An 18,150-nucleotide genomic window follows, 5' to 3' on the forward strand; every position below is an offset into this window, starting at 1 on the left:
CTTTGCAGTTACCATCTAAATGCCAGACTTTTGAGTAGCAAAATAATGCTTTTATATATAGATTAAACACTGTCTCTAATCAGAATTGCCTCACAACACATGCCAGTAATTGTGAACAGCTGCATTGGAATAATACAGCTGTTAAAACTCTTCCACACCCGTTAATGCGTGTACTTGTCTAGTCTAAATATTACTCATGGGTGCTACTCATGAGCACTCATATCTGGATGCTTTTTTTAAGGATGCAGAGAATAGTTTGGTATGTGTGTGCCTGAGGAAACCAGCTGAATCAAGACTGTGCTGAATCAAGGGAGCAGAAGGCAGAGTCACAGTGATTAAAAATTAATACAGAGCCCTCCATGTACAATGAATGCATTATATCCTGTGTAGAGTAGTATTGCTTTGGTGTGTGGAGATAAATATCTGTCTTTTGGCTTGGGTAATTTGTTTGTATCCTGCATGTGGATGTTTTTTACTTTAAAGGGCAAAAAACGCCCAGTCAGAACTTGAGCCAGTTGACATGGGAGAAGGCACTCGGATATGTCAAGATAAGCTGTCTGTATCCATGTGTTAGGAGACGTTTTTGGCGCTTTTCCGTGGACTCTGTAACTGAGACTGTGCAAGGCTCATTTACTACCTCTTAAAAGAGGTAGTAATACTTTGAGATGTAGAAGAATTATTCTTGCCTGCACCTGCTGCCGCTGAACTGCTCTTCCATTAGCACGCAATAAATTACTTTTCTAATTTTGCCCATTCTGCTTTTATTCTAGCTACACTCATTGATTTAGAGCAAGTCTAGCCTCTATGAACATTGAGGAAGAGTTGCCRCACTGGATTCACTTAAAAAAAGTATACAGTCAAGGACACTAAAATGATTTTAGCAATGTAGATGTTGACCACTCTCCACCTCAAGTCCAGTCTAGAAGAGATCTTCCAGTGTTTGGTACCTTCCAAATCCAGTTCTCTTTCCCACAGCCACAGCTTTGAAGTATGACTGCTTTGTCCCCCTTTTCAGGAATACATAATGTTACTACCTACATAAAAGACAGCAAATTTGTCATGAAATGGAGATGACTCTGATACAATTTAACTGATTGAATCACTTTGATTTTTTGCACTGTTGTACTAATTTCCACTTCTTTATGTAGTGGAGGTATTTATGTATGCTTTTAATTTTGTAAAGGCCTTTTAAACGTGGGGTGGCTAGAGATAGAAAAACTGAAGTGACTTCATCGTTGTCACAACACGGACGGCTAAGAGACTGGAAAGGAGCATCCTCCGGGCAYGCCAGCTTCTCCTAATGTGCTGCTGGGTAGCTAGAAAAGCTATTGCTGCTGCAGATATCATGAGTGCTCAATCTTTGTCCAAAGACTAGGCGAGTGAACAGTTTTGTGTGGGTGAACAGTTGAGGGTCAATTGAGGATAAACTTGGTGAAATTCTCTCCCCTCGGTGGAAACCACAGTTACCATCATTGCTGTCCTATTATCGGTGTCTTGTTTTCTGTGGGGAATTTTTAATTGAGGAAGCCTTTAGAGGCCGCTGATTGTACTGCAAATAGCAATGCCATAGATGATGGCAGTAAGCACTTATGTGACCAATTTACAAACTTTGTGAGGTCTGGAAGTAGCTATACTGGTATTAGTGCTTTGCGGCACTGAGCAGTRTTTTCCCCCGATCTTAAATAAAGAAGAGCATTAAGAAGGAGATATCATAGTGTCAAGAAAACAGTGACTTCACAGCTGTTGGGCAAAGTGCTCTTGTAGCTGATTTTGACTCTCCACTGACAATGTTAGTTAACATGTCTCCTGAATGCAATAGCTTAATGAGACTGCCAGAGAGACAGCAAGCTGGAATAATGACTGCTTGACCTGGCTCCAAAGTTTTTTTGATCATAAAGTTTTAGAGAGTTCTTGGTTTGTTTCCCAGAACCCAAAGTAGCCTTGGGATTTGGCAATCGCTTGGCAGCCGCGTGTGAACGGTGGTGCTTCCTGTGCTTACGGCCAAGTCCAGATAAATGGAAAAGCTTACGCTTTGGGAAGCCAAAACCTTTCTTAGAATATGCTCCTTCTTACTGCTGAATTCCAGTAGGCCGTGAATGTATTTGGGACCAACACTGTGTCACCTTTCTCTGGAAATGTGAACTTTGTGTGTGGTGTATTATCTGAATTGTGTATTATAYTCTAGAGAGGTCACTTGATTTGACTTCTCTTTTGAAAACTGTTTGGCTCCTGTCATCTTAATATTAAGGAAAGAAGATAGTTTGCCTTGTGCCCTCTCTATTAGAGGTTCCCAGAACCTGACATTTTACAACTATACCAATGCCATGGCCTGCCWGCAAAGCCTAAGACCACAGTCTAACCTGCTCAGAGGCTGCTGTGCAGCTGGTACCGTGTCTCCTTCCCAGACACACATCTGCTCACTGTTTGGATGCCTCCATTTACACTTTAGTTTTCCGAATGAAGGTCATGCCCCACACCTGTTGTTTACCCCCGGAAAGCCCCTCTCCCAGGCATGCYGGGTTTATGATGCTAACTTGCAGGCATTCTTTAATTATAAAAGGCTGTGTGATGATCTGTCAAGGGACAGTTGTCTCTAAATGGATTAAAAGAAGCTTATGTAGTTTAAAAACGTGCTGCATCCTTCATATACTAAAAATAGTTCAAGTTAACTAAGAGAGCAAGATGAATAATTATATGTATATCATGTTCAGTACCTGTGCAGGTAGTTCAAAACATTTGCTTAGTCTTTAGATTTCAGGTGGGAACGTCYGTCCCCTGTGTGAACGTGGGATGTGAAGACGAGACGAACACGGTAGATGTGGGAGTTGCCAAGTTATGGCATGAGATAAACTGTTCCTAAGCATCTGCCCATGGCAATAGATGAAAGACTGTTCAAATAAAACCTGCCCTTTGCCATGCACAATCTGCAACAGTTGTTCTTGCTGAAAATCAAAATTGTTGTATCCTAACTCGGGAGCAAGGCTCTTGCTACCTTGCAGGTAGAGAATGTGTAACATAAAGCAAGATATATGAAAAGGTAGTCTGCCTAGCATAAAAAAGATCAAATCCCATGTCAAATAAGAAACCTTCCTATCTCATTTGGTTTTAGTCTGATATCGGCCTGCAAGGTGGTGGTGGGAGGGGGAAKATCCTTCTTTTTACTTGCAGATGTTCTTCCCAGTGCAGCTGGCTACTGCAATAAGTCTTTTTAGTTTGCCCAGTTTTTGAGAAATTGCAGCCTTGGAAAATTTCCAGGGTATTACCAATAGAAAGTCATGTCTGTGGCAGAGAACGGCAAAACCCCATGATGCAGTATAAACATTTATTGCTCCTGTCAAGGGCCGCTTGCTGATTTTTGTCTTACTTTGCAAGAGCAGCAGTTTGCCACGTTGTGAACCTCTCGGCAGCTTGGTGACTGTCGAGTGCTCTGCATCACTGATTAGGTGCTCTCAAAAGCAGTTAAATGCTTCGTWTGCTGGCGTGCGTGCTGGGAATGCTACTCCCCATGTATTTTGAGCAGAAAAGGATAAAAAAGCTAATACTTTCCTATAGCTRAGACTATGGGCAGGGAAAACTTTAGTTTTGGATTAGTCAAGGTCATGTTCGATTGTTAATTTTCTCTTTTTTTGCCTTGTTGCTGAGATGATGGAGGAACTTTATATACCCTCGTGTAAACAAATGTTAAAATTTCCTTTGTACTCGCTTCGAGTGTGGACTGCAGGAATTAACTATTTGAGATTGATATTTCTTTGTGATTTTTCTTTCTTAGTTCTTGCAGTAAACAGAACTTCCAGCTGCAGAAAGTCCTCTGGCAGCTGCTCTGACTTCAGCTTCACTTTCTCCTGAAGTGGGACCTGTTGGTTGTGCTGACCTGTGGCCTTTAGAAACAGTCTTTGGAAACCTTCTTAGAATGCTTCTTTCAGATATAAAAAAGTCACTGTGGGCAGCAGTGTTGACAACATTCATAGGTCTTCTCACCATGCTACCCCTGCAATACATGTTGTGAAGCCAATGAAATTAAATATATAAATGCATAAACAATACATGGAAATGGTAAAGGCCAACAAAAGCAAAGCACTTCTGAGGAAAYGTTAACTTCTTCTGGCAAGTATGTGTTAATTAATTTGTTTCTGTGATAAATATAATGGAGTGGGAGAAGGAAGGCAGCTTGGCAACTGGACCCAAAGGTGAGGTACTATGAGGATGAATTTCATGCCACCCCACTGGAGTGTGATAGGAGGTAGAAGGAGATGGTTGATGGACTGAACTGAGTTTTCTAATGTTTATTAGGGGGAAAAAAAATTGCTTATTAGGGGGGAAAAATATTTGTTTATTAGGGGGAAAAAATATTTGCTAGGAGGAAAAAAACCTTGCAAGTTTGGTGGTAGATCACACTCAGGAGTTAAAACAGGTGCTCAAAGATATTTTTTACCTTAACTGCKAAGAATTAAAGCCATTGCATAGCCTATTAAAAAGAATGCAGAGTCGATCCTTTCTAGTGTGTTTTATTTTATGTATTTTTATTAGTGATTTCTGCTGTGTCTCTGAGTTTTCTGGACTAGGCCCAAACTCACTGATTTTTCTGAGCAGCTGTCATCCAGGCAGTTGGGATGGGCTGAGGACTTGTCCATGGAGTTCAGAGTCAGCTGGAGTGGCACAGCTCCCAACACCAGAGTACCCTCTGTAGTGGAGTAAAAGTTTTAGCTCAGAACTTCAAAGGAACAATTTTCTAAAATCCTTCACAGAATTGACCAAAATTCAACAATTTTCTGAAAACCTTCCTAGTCTTGACCTAATTCCAGTAGTAGTTTTCTAAAGCAGTTCCAGCATCATGACAAAGGGAGGCATGAGGGTGTAGTTGGGATTGGACCAAARAAGCTTCTGTGATGTTTTGAGTGTCCATGTGAGCTGTTGACTGTTCCTGCTGCTGGTGCTGGGAAGAGGAACTTGGCTCTTTCCTTTTAGCATAGCTGCCTGAAACCTTGGAAACTGAGATTTCATCTCCTTTGAATATCTAGTCTTCAAAAAGTATTTTTTTTTTCATAGTTCTTCATAAAACCATGAATGGTGAGCTACTTCACAGAGCAGAGAAGATGTTTTTACTGAAATACCATTATCTAACGCCTGTATAAGTTGCCAGTTACTTCATGCGAGAACAGGAACTTGGTATAAATGATCTTTCCAAGGTATGCAGTTATGAAATCCCTTCCAAATAAGGGTATGTTGGGCCTTGAGGAGATGAGTTGTCGTGATGATTTCCTGTTAGAGTGCATGTGGCTGCACTTTTGAGCTCATTTGAGCTGTGTTTTAGACAAAGGAGGTAATATAAATACAGTTTTAGTCACCATATGGTGGAAAGCCCTGGAAAAAATAATTTAGTACATTAAATCTTCTAAATTATAACCTAGATTCAATGACAGACTGAAGTCAGCACTTAGTCCAGCATTTTTGTTGAGGGTTTTGGAGGAATGACTAGGTCTGCGAGTCATTTAGACCTATGTTTTTTATTAAGCTCGCTATTTTTAAATGGTAGCTTGCTGTGTTAGAATTGCTATCTAATAAACACTTTCAAAGACATTAAGCATATAATGTCCACTTCATTATAAGCCAGGGTACAGAAGCTGAAGGTCACTTTTTATGTCATCTTGTTTGCATCTGAGTGTTGTATAGACATGGCTGCTTGGCAAGGCAGCAGTTTTGGTCTTGGTTGGCTTCAGGTCCTAGTGGTCACATCATCCAGTTGGATGAAGTAGAATCATGGAATCCTTATGTCTGGAAAAGACCTTCAAGACCATAGAGCCCAACCAGAGAGCCTCCTCTCCCAGAGGAGATTGGGTCATGTCCATGGGGTTTCTAGGTGCCTAAGCCTCTTCAACCTTAATGGAGGCTAAAAGCATATTTTAAAAAGTCTTTGTCAGGGAGAAGGTATATTTCCTTCGCCTTTTTTTTCTTTTTTTTTTTTTTTGATTTGTGTATGGTTTTGTTTTAGTAGAATAAAATATTGTGTGCCTGCCTTTCAACTCTCTTTACAAATGTGTTCAGTAGGGGTTGCCGCAGACCGCAGGAATGAGACTATGAGCGGTGGTTGCCCCAGGGAGGTCCCAGGACAAGCACTCCTTTGTGGGTGGGAGCGCCGAAGGAGAGGTAGCTTCGTCCTCCCTAAAAATGTCAGCGTGGTTTGTTTTAACACTTAATCATGAAATCCCCGACCACGTTAAAATTTAAGAGGAGGATCTCGGATCGATTTGGCTGAGTATTGAAGGAGTAATAAAGGAAGAATATATTTTTTCTTGCTTCTACCTGATCATAATCTGATGTCCATGAGAGTGCGTGGTATAAGGGCTTAAAGGTATTACATGTCGGTATTTCACATTGGGTTTATGCTGTGTTACATGATATTCAATCCCCATCTTTAAACTTACTGAAAATTTAAACTCAGTTGAGAGTGATTCACAGGCTWATATTCCTGGGCTAAATATAACAATATATATACCACCTCTGGTATATGAGCACATATTCTTCTGTCAGGAAAAGAAAACACCAGTATTCTCGGCATAGTCTGTTAAATGCATCTCAGTGAGGAATGTGAAGACCAAAAGTCTGAACACACGTTATTTTAGAGTAGGCTTTAAAGCTGCTTAAARTTGTTCATCTGACTATTTTTCAGATATAAATTGAGCATCTCTAAAAATGCTTTTCAATATTTTTTTTCTTAATCCTGAGAGAATTGGTTTTGTAGGGCAATAGGAGCAAGAGTGCATTTGGAGTGAAAAGTTTGGTTTATATATAGAAGTGAGGTTAGTAGGGAGACTTCTTAATCTGTCTAGTATCTAAAATGCTTTTGGGCTTTGCAAAAGCAAATCGATGTCAAAACTTGTTGTCCAAACTGTAGTTACATGTCGTGTTACTGCCTGGTGGGTTGCTCGAGTTTTTAGTGCCTGTAAGGCACTAGTTCCTGCTAATGTAGACATAAGAAAAAGAAAGCTATAAAGAATGCAATCCAGAACAAGGTTGGTAAGAAATGAATTATGTCTGTAATAGCTAAAGGGTTTTGGTCTAGGGAAAGAAATATCTGGAGAGCTCTTTTTTCTTTGCTTTAAATTACATCTGCGTTTGTTTTCGTTCAGATAACCCCTAGTAAAAGTCCTAGCTTGTTATATACATTAAACGTTTTCTGCTTGTCATATTTTTTTCATGGGAGTTGGCAGATTTTCAGAAAGCAAATGTCTTTAGCTTTCTACCAGCTGACTGCTGTCTCGAAGTAAAGCGAAGCAAAAAACCAGAGTTGTAGACTGAAATGGCAAAGCCATTAAAGGATCAGATTTTCAGAAAGAAGATCAGACCAGTAGCTTCTCAGGAATATAATACCTACTGTCAAAAACTATATCCTGATTGATCAGATAGGAGAAAAGGGATTTGGTTTTGAGAATGTGTTGGGGAGATCCTTCTTCTTTTCCTCCTGTTAGAAGGGAGGGAAGTCTTGCAGAATGCTGTGTTAACCCTGAATTGAGCCCGAATTTTGTCTTAGGAGTGAAGATTTGTGCAATTTGTTGCTGTTGTATCTCAGGTTAACTTTATGAACAATCCTTTAAGATAGTGAGATGGGAAAAACCTGAATACTTACGTTTAATAATGGTATTGTATATTCCTTGTGTAGATATGCTGATAAATGTGGTTACCTCCCTGTGATTTTTCCGTCGAGTTTTGCATCTGCTTGGGAAGTTGTAACCCAAATATAGTCTTAGGAAGGGGCAGAAGGACCTGCATGACATGTAACTTGGGAATGTCTTTGGGAGTCTGGATTTCATGAAGCTTTTTGGATTTTTAGGTCAGCTGAGACTCATCCAAAGCATCTTGCTTTATGTTGGGTTTGGTTCCGTAACACTGACCTTCGAGATTACAGCATTTGGGCTGATGGTCTGTGTTTGGAGATGGCAAACCAAACTGCATCCTCTACAGTAGCATGAAATACTGTAACTTTGGCAGCATGAAAWACTGTAACTTTGGCTTTTATGMTAGATTTTTCTGGGAAATTACCAAAGGATCCTGTTACATTGGTTGGCATGTTTTTTTATGGGTAAAATACTTGGAAAGGAAATGACTAAAGCGAGAATTTGAAGAATGAATAGCCTTTGCTTGGTGGGTTGCTTGCAGTAGGGCGCAGACCAGTCTCTTCTCCTAATAAGGCCGCACAGGAAGCTGGAATGTTTTGATTTGCACTAAATGCCCCAAAAATATTTGTCATGGAGGACCGGCTTGGGGGATGTTTACAGAGCAGATCCTCTTGTGTTTGTCTGGTCTGAATAAATGGTTTACATCGCCTAAATATAGCACTCTTTATTTGAAAGGAGACACAAGGCATGCTGGCGGGGCATATGTAAAAATCGCACCGCCTGCACTTTCATTTTCGGTATCAGGGTTGTCAGAAGGAGTGGATGCTGCTGGTATTTGCATTGGGTCTCATAACTCTCAGGACTGGAGCCCGGAGCTCAAACAGCTGTAATTTGCCAGCATCTCCAGTGTGTGCTGTTTATAATAAGCACTTACGCCAAGCTTTGGTCTTCCTAATGTCTTTTTTTGTGTATGCTACTTAGAATATTATATAAACTAATCTCCTCAGCTGCTGGTTTTAAGTCATTCAGAAGCTGCCTTTCTGCTCCAAGCCATCCTRCCTTTTTAATGAGTAGTAAGGAATGAGTTAACCAAAACAGCACTAAATCCTGTCTCAGGATAGACTAGGTGGGATGCCATCTACTGCCCACTTAAAAAATGGGCCAAAAAAAAAGGTCTGCAGTTAAATTGGTTTTCTGCCTTGCTATACTACTGATATCCATCACAAACCTAAGAGTAGTAGTACTCATTTTTAATAAAAGAGCCTGTAATCTCTGAAGGAAGCATTTTCCTAAGAGTGTGTATGTGGGATGCACTTTGCCTTTGAGCTTGAACTTTGCATTTCCTTTTGCACTGTCTTGTCTCACCGCCACACATTTTTCACGTTCAGATCTTGGTGGCTCGCTTTGCTGGGTGAGCATTTTCTGTATGCGGTCCTGGATAAATCACAGATTGTAGTCTGATTATGGTCTGAAGTCAACAAGGCCAAGTAAAATTGTTTCAAGTATGTCTGGGACACGCAAATTTATGTCCTCGTTTCAAGTATGTTTGGGAGAAATAAAGGAATGGTATGCTGTCTGACTCCAAATGTTAACCAAAATGTTCCCAATCTTCTGTTATCACTAACTTTCCTTTCTATGGTATTTTAAAACATGGATTTTTAAGTGAAAATATGTGTGCATATCACTTGGAAATAGCGCTGTGCACAAAAAGACCTTTCTGCATAGATGAATATAGTGCAATCTCATCCCTTGCAACCTCAGAGTTAATTAATTTGTAAAGGAAAACATTTTACCCATGGTGTGCTACCAGSTCAGATTTTGGTGTAACAAGACTTGTTGGTCGTTCTTTGTCCTTCCTAGTACTCCATTTCCTCTGCTTCCCACCACCTGCAGTAGTGTCAATGCGCTCTTTGTTTGGCAGGAATTTTTTTGCTATCTACTGTGGAGTTCGAGTTACCTTTGAAGACTCAACATAATGCAGAAAGTTTGCATATTGCTTAATGGGATAACAGTCTTTGGGAAGGAATTTGGTGAATGTTGTACTTAACTTTTAAAGCCTGAATAAAGTTTATGCTCTGTTAAAGCTCAGKTTTTCTGCCTGGGCCTTTTAAGTTACATGATGCAGTTTCATATGTAGGGAAGAAACGCAGATTTCAGCTAATGTCTCTTAACCAATGGTATGATATCATTTTAATATAAATCAAATAGTACTTGCTGATAAATGTTAGGGTTCCTACTGTTTATTTGTGCTTTTATCCGGTGTTAACCACAGTGTCATAGGCTCAACATGAATAATTTTTGTTCCTTTCTAAGGAAGGAAAATAAAAACATAATTCATACAGCCGTGGGTGGACGTGGAGTGTTGGAAGAGGGAGATACTTAACCATGAMGGAACTTGTTTTTAAAATAATGTGTTTGTTTTCTTGCAGAGTGGTGACTGCACCAAAACCTGATCCCACCATTCATGTACAAAAGGTATGTTGACTATCAACAGCCAAGAAATGCAGCATGTGGCACTAACTGCTACCCATCTGTCAAACCCTGTCAGTGACGAGAACTGTCCTTCGAACTTTCCTTTCAATATAATATGCCATTCAAATTTTGCAGCAGTAGTACACTTCTTCCAAAAGATTTGAGAAATCTGWCAAATGACTGTCCTTGAAAAGGTGCAAGTAAATATGTTGTCTTCCAGCTTTCTGATTATCTTTTAAAGCTACTGATCCTTTTTACTAGGTAAGCTCTTTCCAAACCTGTCAGTGCTACTGTCTGGGAACACTGCTAAAGCAAAGCTCCCAGCAAAAACATCAGAAGATTTGCTTTTTTTTGGAGGGTTTTGATCTGACGGGGTAAATATAAAATCCATTTTGTACAGCTTTAATATGAATGAATGTTCTCAAATGCTAAAATAGATTGGGGAATTTCCCCTGCCAACACACAGCACCCAATCTAGGGAGAAACTCGACAAACTTGAACATCAGTGGGGTGAGAGTTGTCTCTCACTCGCAGCTGCTGCCTCCCCACTGTGCTACTTGAAGCCTATCACCTTGCTGGAAAGCTTTAACAAAAGCTCTTGGATAATCTGGAAAGAGCTGGAGGGTATGAGTGGAAACAATTTGTTTTCATCTGCTCTTGCTCTAAATACTGTCTCTCTGAGACAGAAAACAAAACAAAAGTTTGCTTCCTCATACCCCCACCCCAAAATAATTGTAGAAACTAGATAGTTTTTATTCCCCATATGTTTTTGTTGCAAATATATGTTGCACCTTATAAACGATGTATGTGGCTCTCTATGGAGAGCACATGCATAGTTGGGTTTGAGAGATGGAAGGTAGCTTTATAAAACCCCTATTAATGTTTTGTGCAGGAACTGTCCAGTGGATCTTGCAGTAGAGTTTGTCCTACATTGGCTTTTGTGGCATGTGYCTCTTGGACATCACGAGAGCCTCTCAGGATGACCCCAGCATCGTGGGGTTGCATGCCYGGCTCCTTCCCTCAGCTACAATGCATGGCTTTTATCTCTCCATTCCTGTGCTTGAGAACACCATGGTTTCTCCTACCAGCAGAAGTACCCTGTCAGGAACATTGCATGTGTTTGCTGTGGTTTTGTGTGTTTCTTGTCTTATTTATTTCCCCTAGGACGAACCCAAGGAGGTAGCTAAGCCCACTGCCTCTCCCGCCGCACCCAAAGCCGTGTCCCCGGCCGCTGGGGCGTTCAATAAGACACCGAGGCCCTTCGGGGCAGCCACGTGCTCCAAAGCCACCTCCGTCCCGTCACCGTCCTCCGTCTTCGCCCCGTCACCCGTGTCCCCTCCGCCGGCCGCCCCGAGCCCCCGCGTGGCGCCCGGGCTGCATGTTAGTGCTAGTGCCGAGCAGCGGGCGGCCGAGGGGCCGCGACGAGCCCCCGGGGACGCCCCGGGGGACAGTAAGCTGCAGAACGGGTAGGTGGCCGTGGTGGGGGACGCGCGCCGCCGCGCTCCTCACCGGGCTTGCTGCACGCGGAGCCGAGCGCGTCGGGGCGAGCCGGCCCTCTGCAGAGCCGGCCTGGGGGGAGCCCTTGTTCCCGGCTCTTGCAACTTATTAAGGGCAAAATCCAGCAGATGCTAAACTAACTTAAATTGCACGAGGCCACCAAGTGCTTCTTGCAGGACCCTTTGCGCCTTGATGCATTGTGGACCTTGCAGCAAGCTCGGTGTTTGCGTCAGCATCCCTGTCCCGCTGTGGGTTTTGGGTCCCAGCAAGCAGCAGGCACTCAGAAATGTGGAGCAGCTCGTCAGGAAGGTCAGGAGGATTCACCCTGCCTGGGAATGAGACACTACGATGCTGGCAGCACTTGTGGAGATGATTTGCAGAAGGAAAAGGGATATATTCATTTGCAGCTGCCCAAGTGATTACTTATTGCGGTTGCACAGTGATACTTACCTCTCTGTTTGAAGTGGAATTTATGATATTTGTGAGATATTCAAATTTGGCATAGTTGATCATTTTGAAAGAAAGCCCACTTCTTTGCTTTTAATTTTTCTTAAGAAAAAAGGAAAGTGATTCAATAACAGATTTTACTGTTCTTTTTGCAAACCTATTTAGACTAGAATTGTACACACTGCTTGCAAAACATGTTCTCAAGTCATTATTCACCACATACAGTGGTGAGAGTTGGAAATACCTGAGAGACAGGGATACGTTTTTGGTGTTGTACTTACAGAGCACTGCTCTAGCTATGAGCAAAAGAGGTTTTTTTTGTTGTTCTTATTTTGTTTTTTAGGGGTTGTTTTTTGTAAGTTTGAACAAACTTGTTTGTGCTTAAACCACTTTCTGGTTGGTTGTTCATTCCTGATAAAAACCAGAGCCACTTGCCTGGACTTTGCAGAGGTCTGCTTGTCATGTAGTAGGTAAAAAGCAGTGTTTAGTTTAAAAAAAGTTATTATCACCAAAAAAGGTACTGATAGCTTTTGTTAATTGATAAAAGTGTATTAGCCTCTGGAGAGCTTGCCTGATTGAAGTGAAACTGTGCATTATTGAGCTGCGTACGTGAGATCTGTGGCCGTGTCACAGGAATGCACAGGCCAACCTGATTTATCCCCATGTTTTAGCAGATTGGGAATTGCCGCAGCGGCTAGAAACACCGGTGCAAAATCTGTTGCCTGTAGTTCATTGAGTAGAGTCTTTATTTTCTGCAGGATAACAGCTCAGATATCCTCCTTGCGGACTTGGGAAAAACACATATTCTGAAAACGTGGCTTGGGAGACTGTGGGGCAAGGGGAGGGAAAAAATAAAAGAAAAAGGGAGGAACATCTGTTTCTCTTGCTCAGTCTTGGCTTAGAAGGGCTTTAAAAGTAAAAAGAAGGACCCTTTCTAGCTGCAATTTTGCTTTTTTCAAGACCTTCTTGACAGCTCCTGCATAAAAATGTGCCTGCTGCTTACAAGAGGTAGATGTCCACAGATGTGACTTGATTTAAGATTGGTGTTTGTTGGTTAAATTCTTCACTTACAGCTTTTTGGTAGCTTTAAGTTTGACTCCATATGATATGTGGCATTAGCAAAGCTTGGATTTGGAAGATCCTAAAAAATTTCAAGAAGCAAAGAATGCATTAACATATGAAATACTTTTTTTTTTTTTTCCCTTGCAGATAACAACAGTGACAAAGTTAGTATCAACAGCACTGGAGTTGAATTATGATGGTTTTTTCTTGTCGAAATAGCCAGCATGTATTACTGTTTTGCAAAATTATAGCTTTCATAGAGTTCTAAATATAAATTTTGCAAAACCGCTTCGGCTCTTTTAGCAACTTCTTAATGYGGTACATGGTTTGGTCTGCATTGGGCATGGTGTGATCTGGCTTCTCACTGTGTTAAATTTTGCAACTGTTTTTTTTTTTTTTTTTTAAATTCCACAGAAGTTTTGTGTGATAGTTGTGTGTACTGATAAATCTTGCCGCACCTATGGCACCTACTACAGTAGGAACACTGGCAGAGAAGAGAAGCACAATATTAAAACATTATCGCTTTAAGCTTGGGCGAAAGACTAGGTATCAAAGCCGAGCACCAAAAGATGTGTAATTTCCATATGTTATTATTTATATGTATTAGGGGAGGATAGATATGATTGAGGTTTCATTGCTTTGGCTTTTGCCCTCATGGCTGTGGATCGAGTTCCGGGAGCGCCTGTGTCCTTTGATTTTCCTTTGCCTCTGGCACCACCTTGTTGCCTCCTCAAGTCATTACCAGCTTCAGGAAAGGACACAGTAGGGTCTGTAAGGAGCTAAAATAGCATCAATGCATGTGAATGATTACATTTCCTTGTAACTCGACAACTTTATTGCCTTAATTTTCGTAATTTCTCCTTTTTCATTAACTGTTATGTTGCTTTACTTCATTTTTTTGTCTGTGCTCCTTGCTTGTCCTCCATCCTGGGAATGCCACTGTCCTTGTTTCTCTACCCCTCCCTCCACCAGTAACTTTGAGGTGTAAGTACTTCACTAATATCATGTGTCGGTTCTAGTAAATTTGGCCCTCTGCTATCATTTTGTGTGGTACTTTTCACATGATTTTGGGAAGCAGTTGCTTGACTATTCTAATACATCCTATTGATTTGTCCTTTCTGACAAATCAATAATTCAGTCTCATTTTTGAATCTCACCTTTCTCTACCAGAAACACCTTAGACTTTAAAGATAGAGCGGGGAAATAATGACAGTAGAAATTAGTTCATTTTTTGAAATAGAATTATTAGGTCTTTGGGGGTAGTTTAGCAAAGCTAATCTTCTGTAAGCCTTGTCAAAGTAAATACACGTGTAAAAAGTTTTTAAGATGAATGCTTTGAGATAACTAAGGTGGAACTGGGAAATAAGATACATAGTATTAGTTTTGCCTACCCCTTTCTAAACAGAACAGTGCTCTTACATGGATTTTTGCATCAGTTAGTGAAAGCAAAGCTTTAAAGCCCTATATTCTTGTAAGCTGCTAGCTCAGGGCTTCGTAACAGCATATGGAATACTGTGGGGAARAATTTCCAGAGTGAATAATGGCTCCATGCCTTTGACTTTTTGAGAGGGAACGGAGCATCGATACCTCCATCCTGTGCTTCAGACCATCCTGTATTTTCAAAATAGTCAGTTTGGATCCCAGCCTTACTAATTGCAAAAGGCATCCCGTGTAGTTGGCTGTTGCACACAGCCAAGGGCTTGGCCTTTTGTGAACAAAGAGGACAAGGTTTGTCCAGGGCTTTTAACATAACCACAACTAAATATACAGCCCTGTCTTGTGAAAACAAGCAAAACAATATTATACCTGTCTATATTAGATCCTCTCATTATTGGTATGTAGCTCTCTTAAAAATTGGAATTAATTGAAAGAATGGGAATTTAATGGCAGCAGAATAACACTATTAATTGGATTTCAGTGCTTTCTTGTAAGACTAATTGAATAGAATAGCTCAGCCACATTTTTGTTTCTTACTTTTTTTTTCTTGTTTTCTTTTTCTCTCCTCTTCCTGCTTTTGCTGGGAAAACTGCTCCTCTTGCTGTCTTATTCTGTCCCCTCCAAGGAAAAACCCACCCAAACGGTAAAAGTTTAAATTTGTTAGTCTTGTTAAAAATTGACCGCCCCGGTTAAACAGTTGCAGTAGTGAAGCAAGGTGCAACCTTTTAGTTGCATTGGAGCAATTCCGCATCCCCTCTTGGTTCCCAGAGCTGAATCCGTGGCGTTCCCTGCGTGGCAGGAGCTGCCTGTAGATACCGTGGCAAGCCCCAGTCCGTGTGTGTCCTTGCAGCTGTCCTAAACGTGGTGGCATTGCCCAGCTCAGCTTCTCCCTCTCTGATTTCTCCCCRTTTTCCTGGCCGCAGCCCGCCGCGGAAGCACATCGTGGACACCTACACTGAGTTCTACCACGCTCCAACCCACAGCGATGCCAGCAAGAAGCGGCTCATCGAGGACACGGAGGACTGGCACCCCCGCACGGGAACCACCCAGTCGCGCTCCTTCCGCATCCTGGCCCAGATCACCGGCACCGACCACAGTGAGTAGCCTGCTGCTAACGAAAGAGCAGCCGTGGGCAATAAGAAGTGCTTCTGAAAGACAGTGGAGGGGAAAAAAGGAGAAAGCGATTTAATCGCACCTCTAGGATTTTTCCCATCTCGGCTCATAAGTCCACCAGGCACAGGTTTGGTGCGCTCCTTGAAAGAAAGATGATTCAGGGGGCTGTGGAATAGGAAAATATATTTGTGAATCTCTTGCAGCTGCATCACTTGGGGTTATTCCCATTTGGATGTTAATGCATTCTCAATAAGCCCCAAGCTGTTGTTTCTGTTCCCAAAGACTTTGGCAGAAAGTATATATTTGTTACTGTTCTCTCCTTCCACATCACTGCCCTGGGGACGCTCCTATTCTGAATTAACACTCCAGAAAGCCATTAGAAAAGCTCTAAGGCTTCCCTAGGCATGCAGAAAATGCTTGTGGGTCATACAGAGGTTTATTACGTGCAATGATTTCACTGGTCAGCAACAYGGACTCCTAGCTCCTCAGCATATTCCATGGAAATGTCTCCATCGTCTGTTTGTGSTGTGGTATGACTCCATGTACTAAAGAGTAGAGGTGGTGATGCAGAAGTCCTTCCCAGTTGTCTTATGGAAAAAAAGCTTTGATTTCATATCGTGCTGTCTCTTGTAATTTATTGGCAGAGGTCAGAAGGCTGGCTAAATCTATCAAAAATGCCATCACACATATGACCTCTGTCACGCTCGGGCTRTGGTAGCTGATATGTGGGTGGTTGTTTCATTCCTGTGCTTTTCACAGCTAATATTAAAAGAAAGCAATGACAAAACTGGACCCATCCTGGGAACAGGGCTGATTAAATCCCCTCTGAGCCGACTGGAAGTGTTACTCCAGAGGCTGGTGCTCTTCTCCCCACAAAAGGGCTCRTGTGTTAGATCTGAAATCAGGCAGTTCATGGAATTGCCTTGCACTAAACTGTTTAATGAGGGTTTAAGCTCTCTTGGGACTGTACTCATCCTTTCAAGAAGAAAATAAGAGACCTGAGCATCAAATGTGTCAGTGTTCCCTTACAGWGTGAATTAATCATATTGACAAGTAATAGAGGAACATGATTGCAGCCCCACTTGTCAGATTAAATATAAATTCCGTGAATTCCCTGTCGCAGTTTTATCCCATAGGAGTTCTGCAGTGCCTTGGTGGGGTCATGATGATGGCTGTGTACAGATACTGGGATTATCATCTGATGTAAATCTCCTGCATGTTCCTCCAAAAGGCATATCTCTGAGCTGCCACTTGTTGTCCTCTTGACACTCCTTCTTAYGCCTTTCCCAGTGATCCATGTTGTAATTTCCTAGTGTGGGGAATGCTTCAGTATGGCAGAGGGAGGATAGCATTTAGTGGTACTACTTAATTCCATAGAAAATGAAATTTTTCTGTTTTATTGCAGTGAAAGAACCAGAACCTGAGTCTGCAAAGAAGACTAAGTGAGTGTCACATATTCCTTTTTTTCTTTACCTTACCTTTACCTTAATATAGTGCACGTCTTAATTCTTAACTGATAATGCATTACTGTTTGGTGCCCTTGTTGAAAGTCTGGGTGTTTTCCAAGTGTTGCTTGTTTTCTGCCTCATATTTCAGCATGTAAAAAATTGAGATATTTTTCTTCATAAAGCAGCCTTTTCAAACCTCTGTTTGTGCAGCCCAGTATTCATGTTTGCCCAGGAGTTTGAGCTTTTTCCATAAACTCGGGCTGGTTTGGTTTTCTCTATGAGGTCAGCTTGTCAGTGTGTTTTCTTTTCCGACATCTAACCAGRCATTTTTGGATTTGCAAGCATGGGTCAGATTGCAAGATATAACTGGGAAGTGTTGCCGKTCTAGATGGTGTACGAGTGTCAGCTGTCGGGCTGCTTTGGATTAGATGCAGTGTTCAGAGGGGAAACTGCTCAGAGGCTAAATTGGCTGGCRGTTGCAGTCCTTGGGCATCTTTCTACTGATTTTTGTTTAAGACTGGATCAGTCCTCTGGAAAGGCGGGAAGGAGGTGCTGGGATGAGTGTGGTGCATGGCCTTTGCATGCTTCCATGCACTTGTGAAACTGCTCCAAGACCGACTTTCTTTCTTTCTTATTTCTCTTCTATCACTTCTTTCCACAGGGAAAAGATTCCCAGCCACGTCTTTAGCCCCAAATACACAAAATTACGTGACTGGCACCATGAAGTCTCAGCACGTGTTCTTAATGTCCAGTGATTTTGCCCACGTTGCAAAAGCAAAGTAATAAACACTGGCTTCCTTTCTTCTTTTCCAACTGCTTTGCAAAAAAAAAGAAAAAAAAAAAAGAGAGAAAAAAGAAAACTTATTTCACTAGCCTTACTACAAGAGAAATTCTAGCTTTTTCTATACTTTTCTAACACTTTCCTACTGATGTGTAAAAAAAGAGATGAAAATGTTTTTGTGCTGATCACTAGTTGACAAAAAATATGTTTAACCCGTTACGACTCGGGTGACTAAATCTTCCAAAGTGGGGAGGAGATGGCTATTGCAATTCTTATTTTT

General features: G+C 41.5%; 1 protein-coding gene across 1 annotated transcript in view; it reads left to right on the forward strand.

Annotated features, from left to right (window-relative positions):
* Positions 1-17,899, forward strand: part of PDLIM5 (PDZ and LIM domain 5) — a 50,835-nt gene extending 32,936 nt beyond the window's left edge. Inside the window, exons 4-8 of the mRNA XM_026041762.1 lie at positions 10,043-10,088; positions 11,250-11,551; positions 15,452-15,624; positions 17,047-17,083; positions 17,751-17,899. Coding sequence (XP_025897547.1) covers positions 10,043-10,088; positions 11,250-11,551; positions 15,452-15,624; positions 17,047-17,083; positions 17,751-17,844 — 652 coding nt within the window. The 3' untranslated portion in view covers positions 17,845-17,899. The remainder of the gene's footprint in view (positions 1-10,042; positions 10,089-11,249; positions 11,552-15,451; positions 15,625-17,046; positions 17,084-17,750) is intronic.
* The last annotated feature ends 251 nt before the right edge of the window (positions 17,900-18,150 follow it).

The sequence above is a fragment of the Nothoprocta perdicaria genome, unplaced genomic scaffold, assembly GCF_003342845.1.
Source record: "Nothoprocta perdicaria isolate Ctin4 unplaced genomic scaffold, notPer1 scaffold_291, whole genome shotgun sequence".
NCBI lineage: Eukaryota > Metazoa > Chordata > Aves > Tinamiformes > Tinamidae > Nothoprocta > Nothoprocta perdicaria.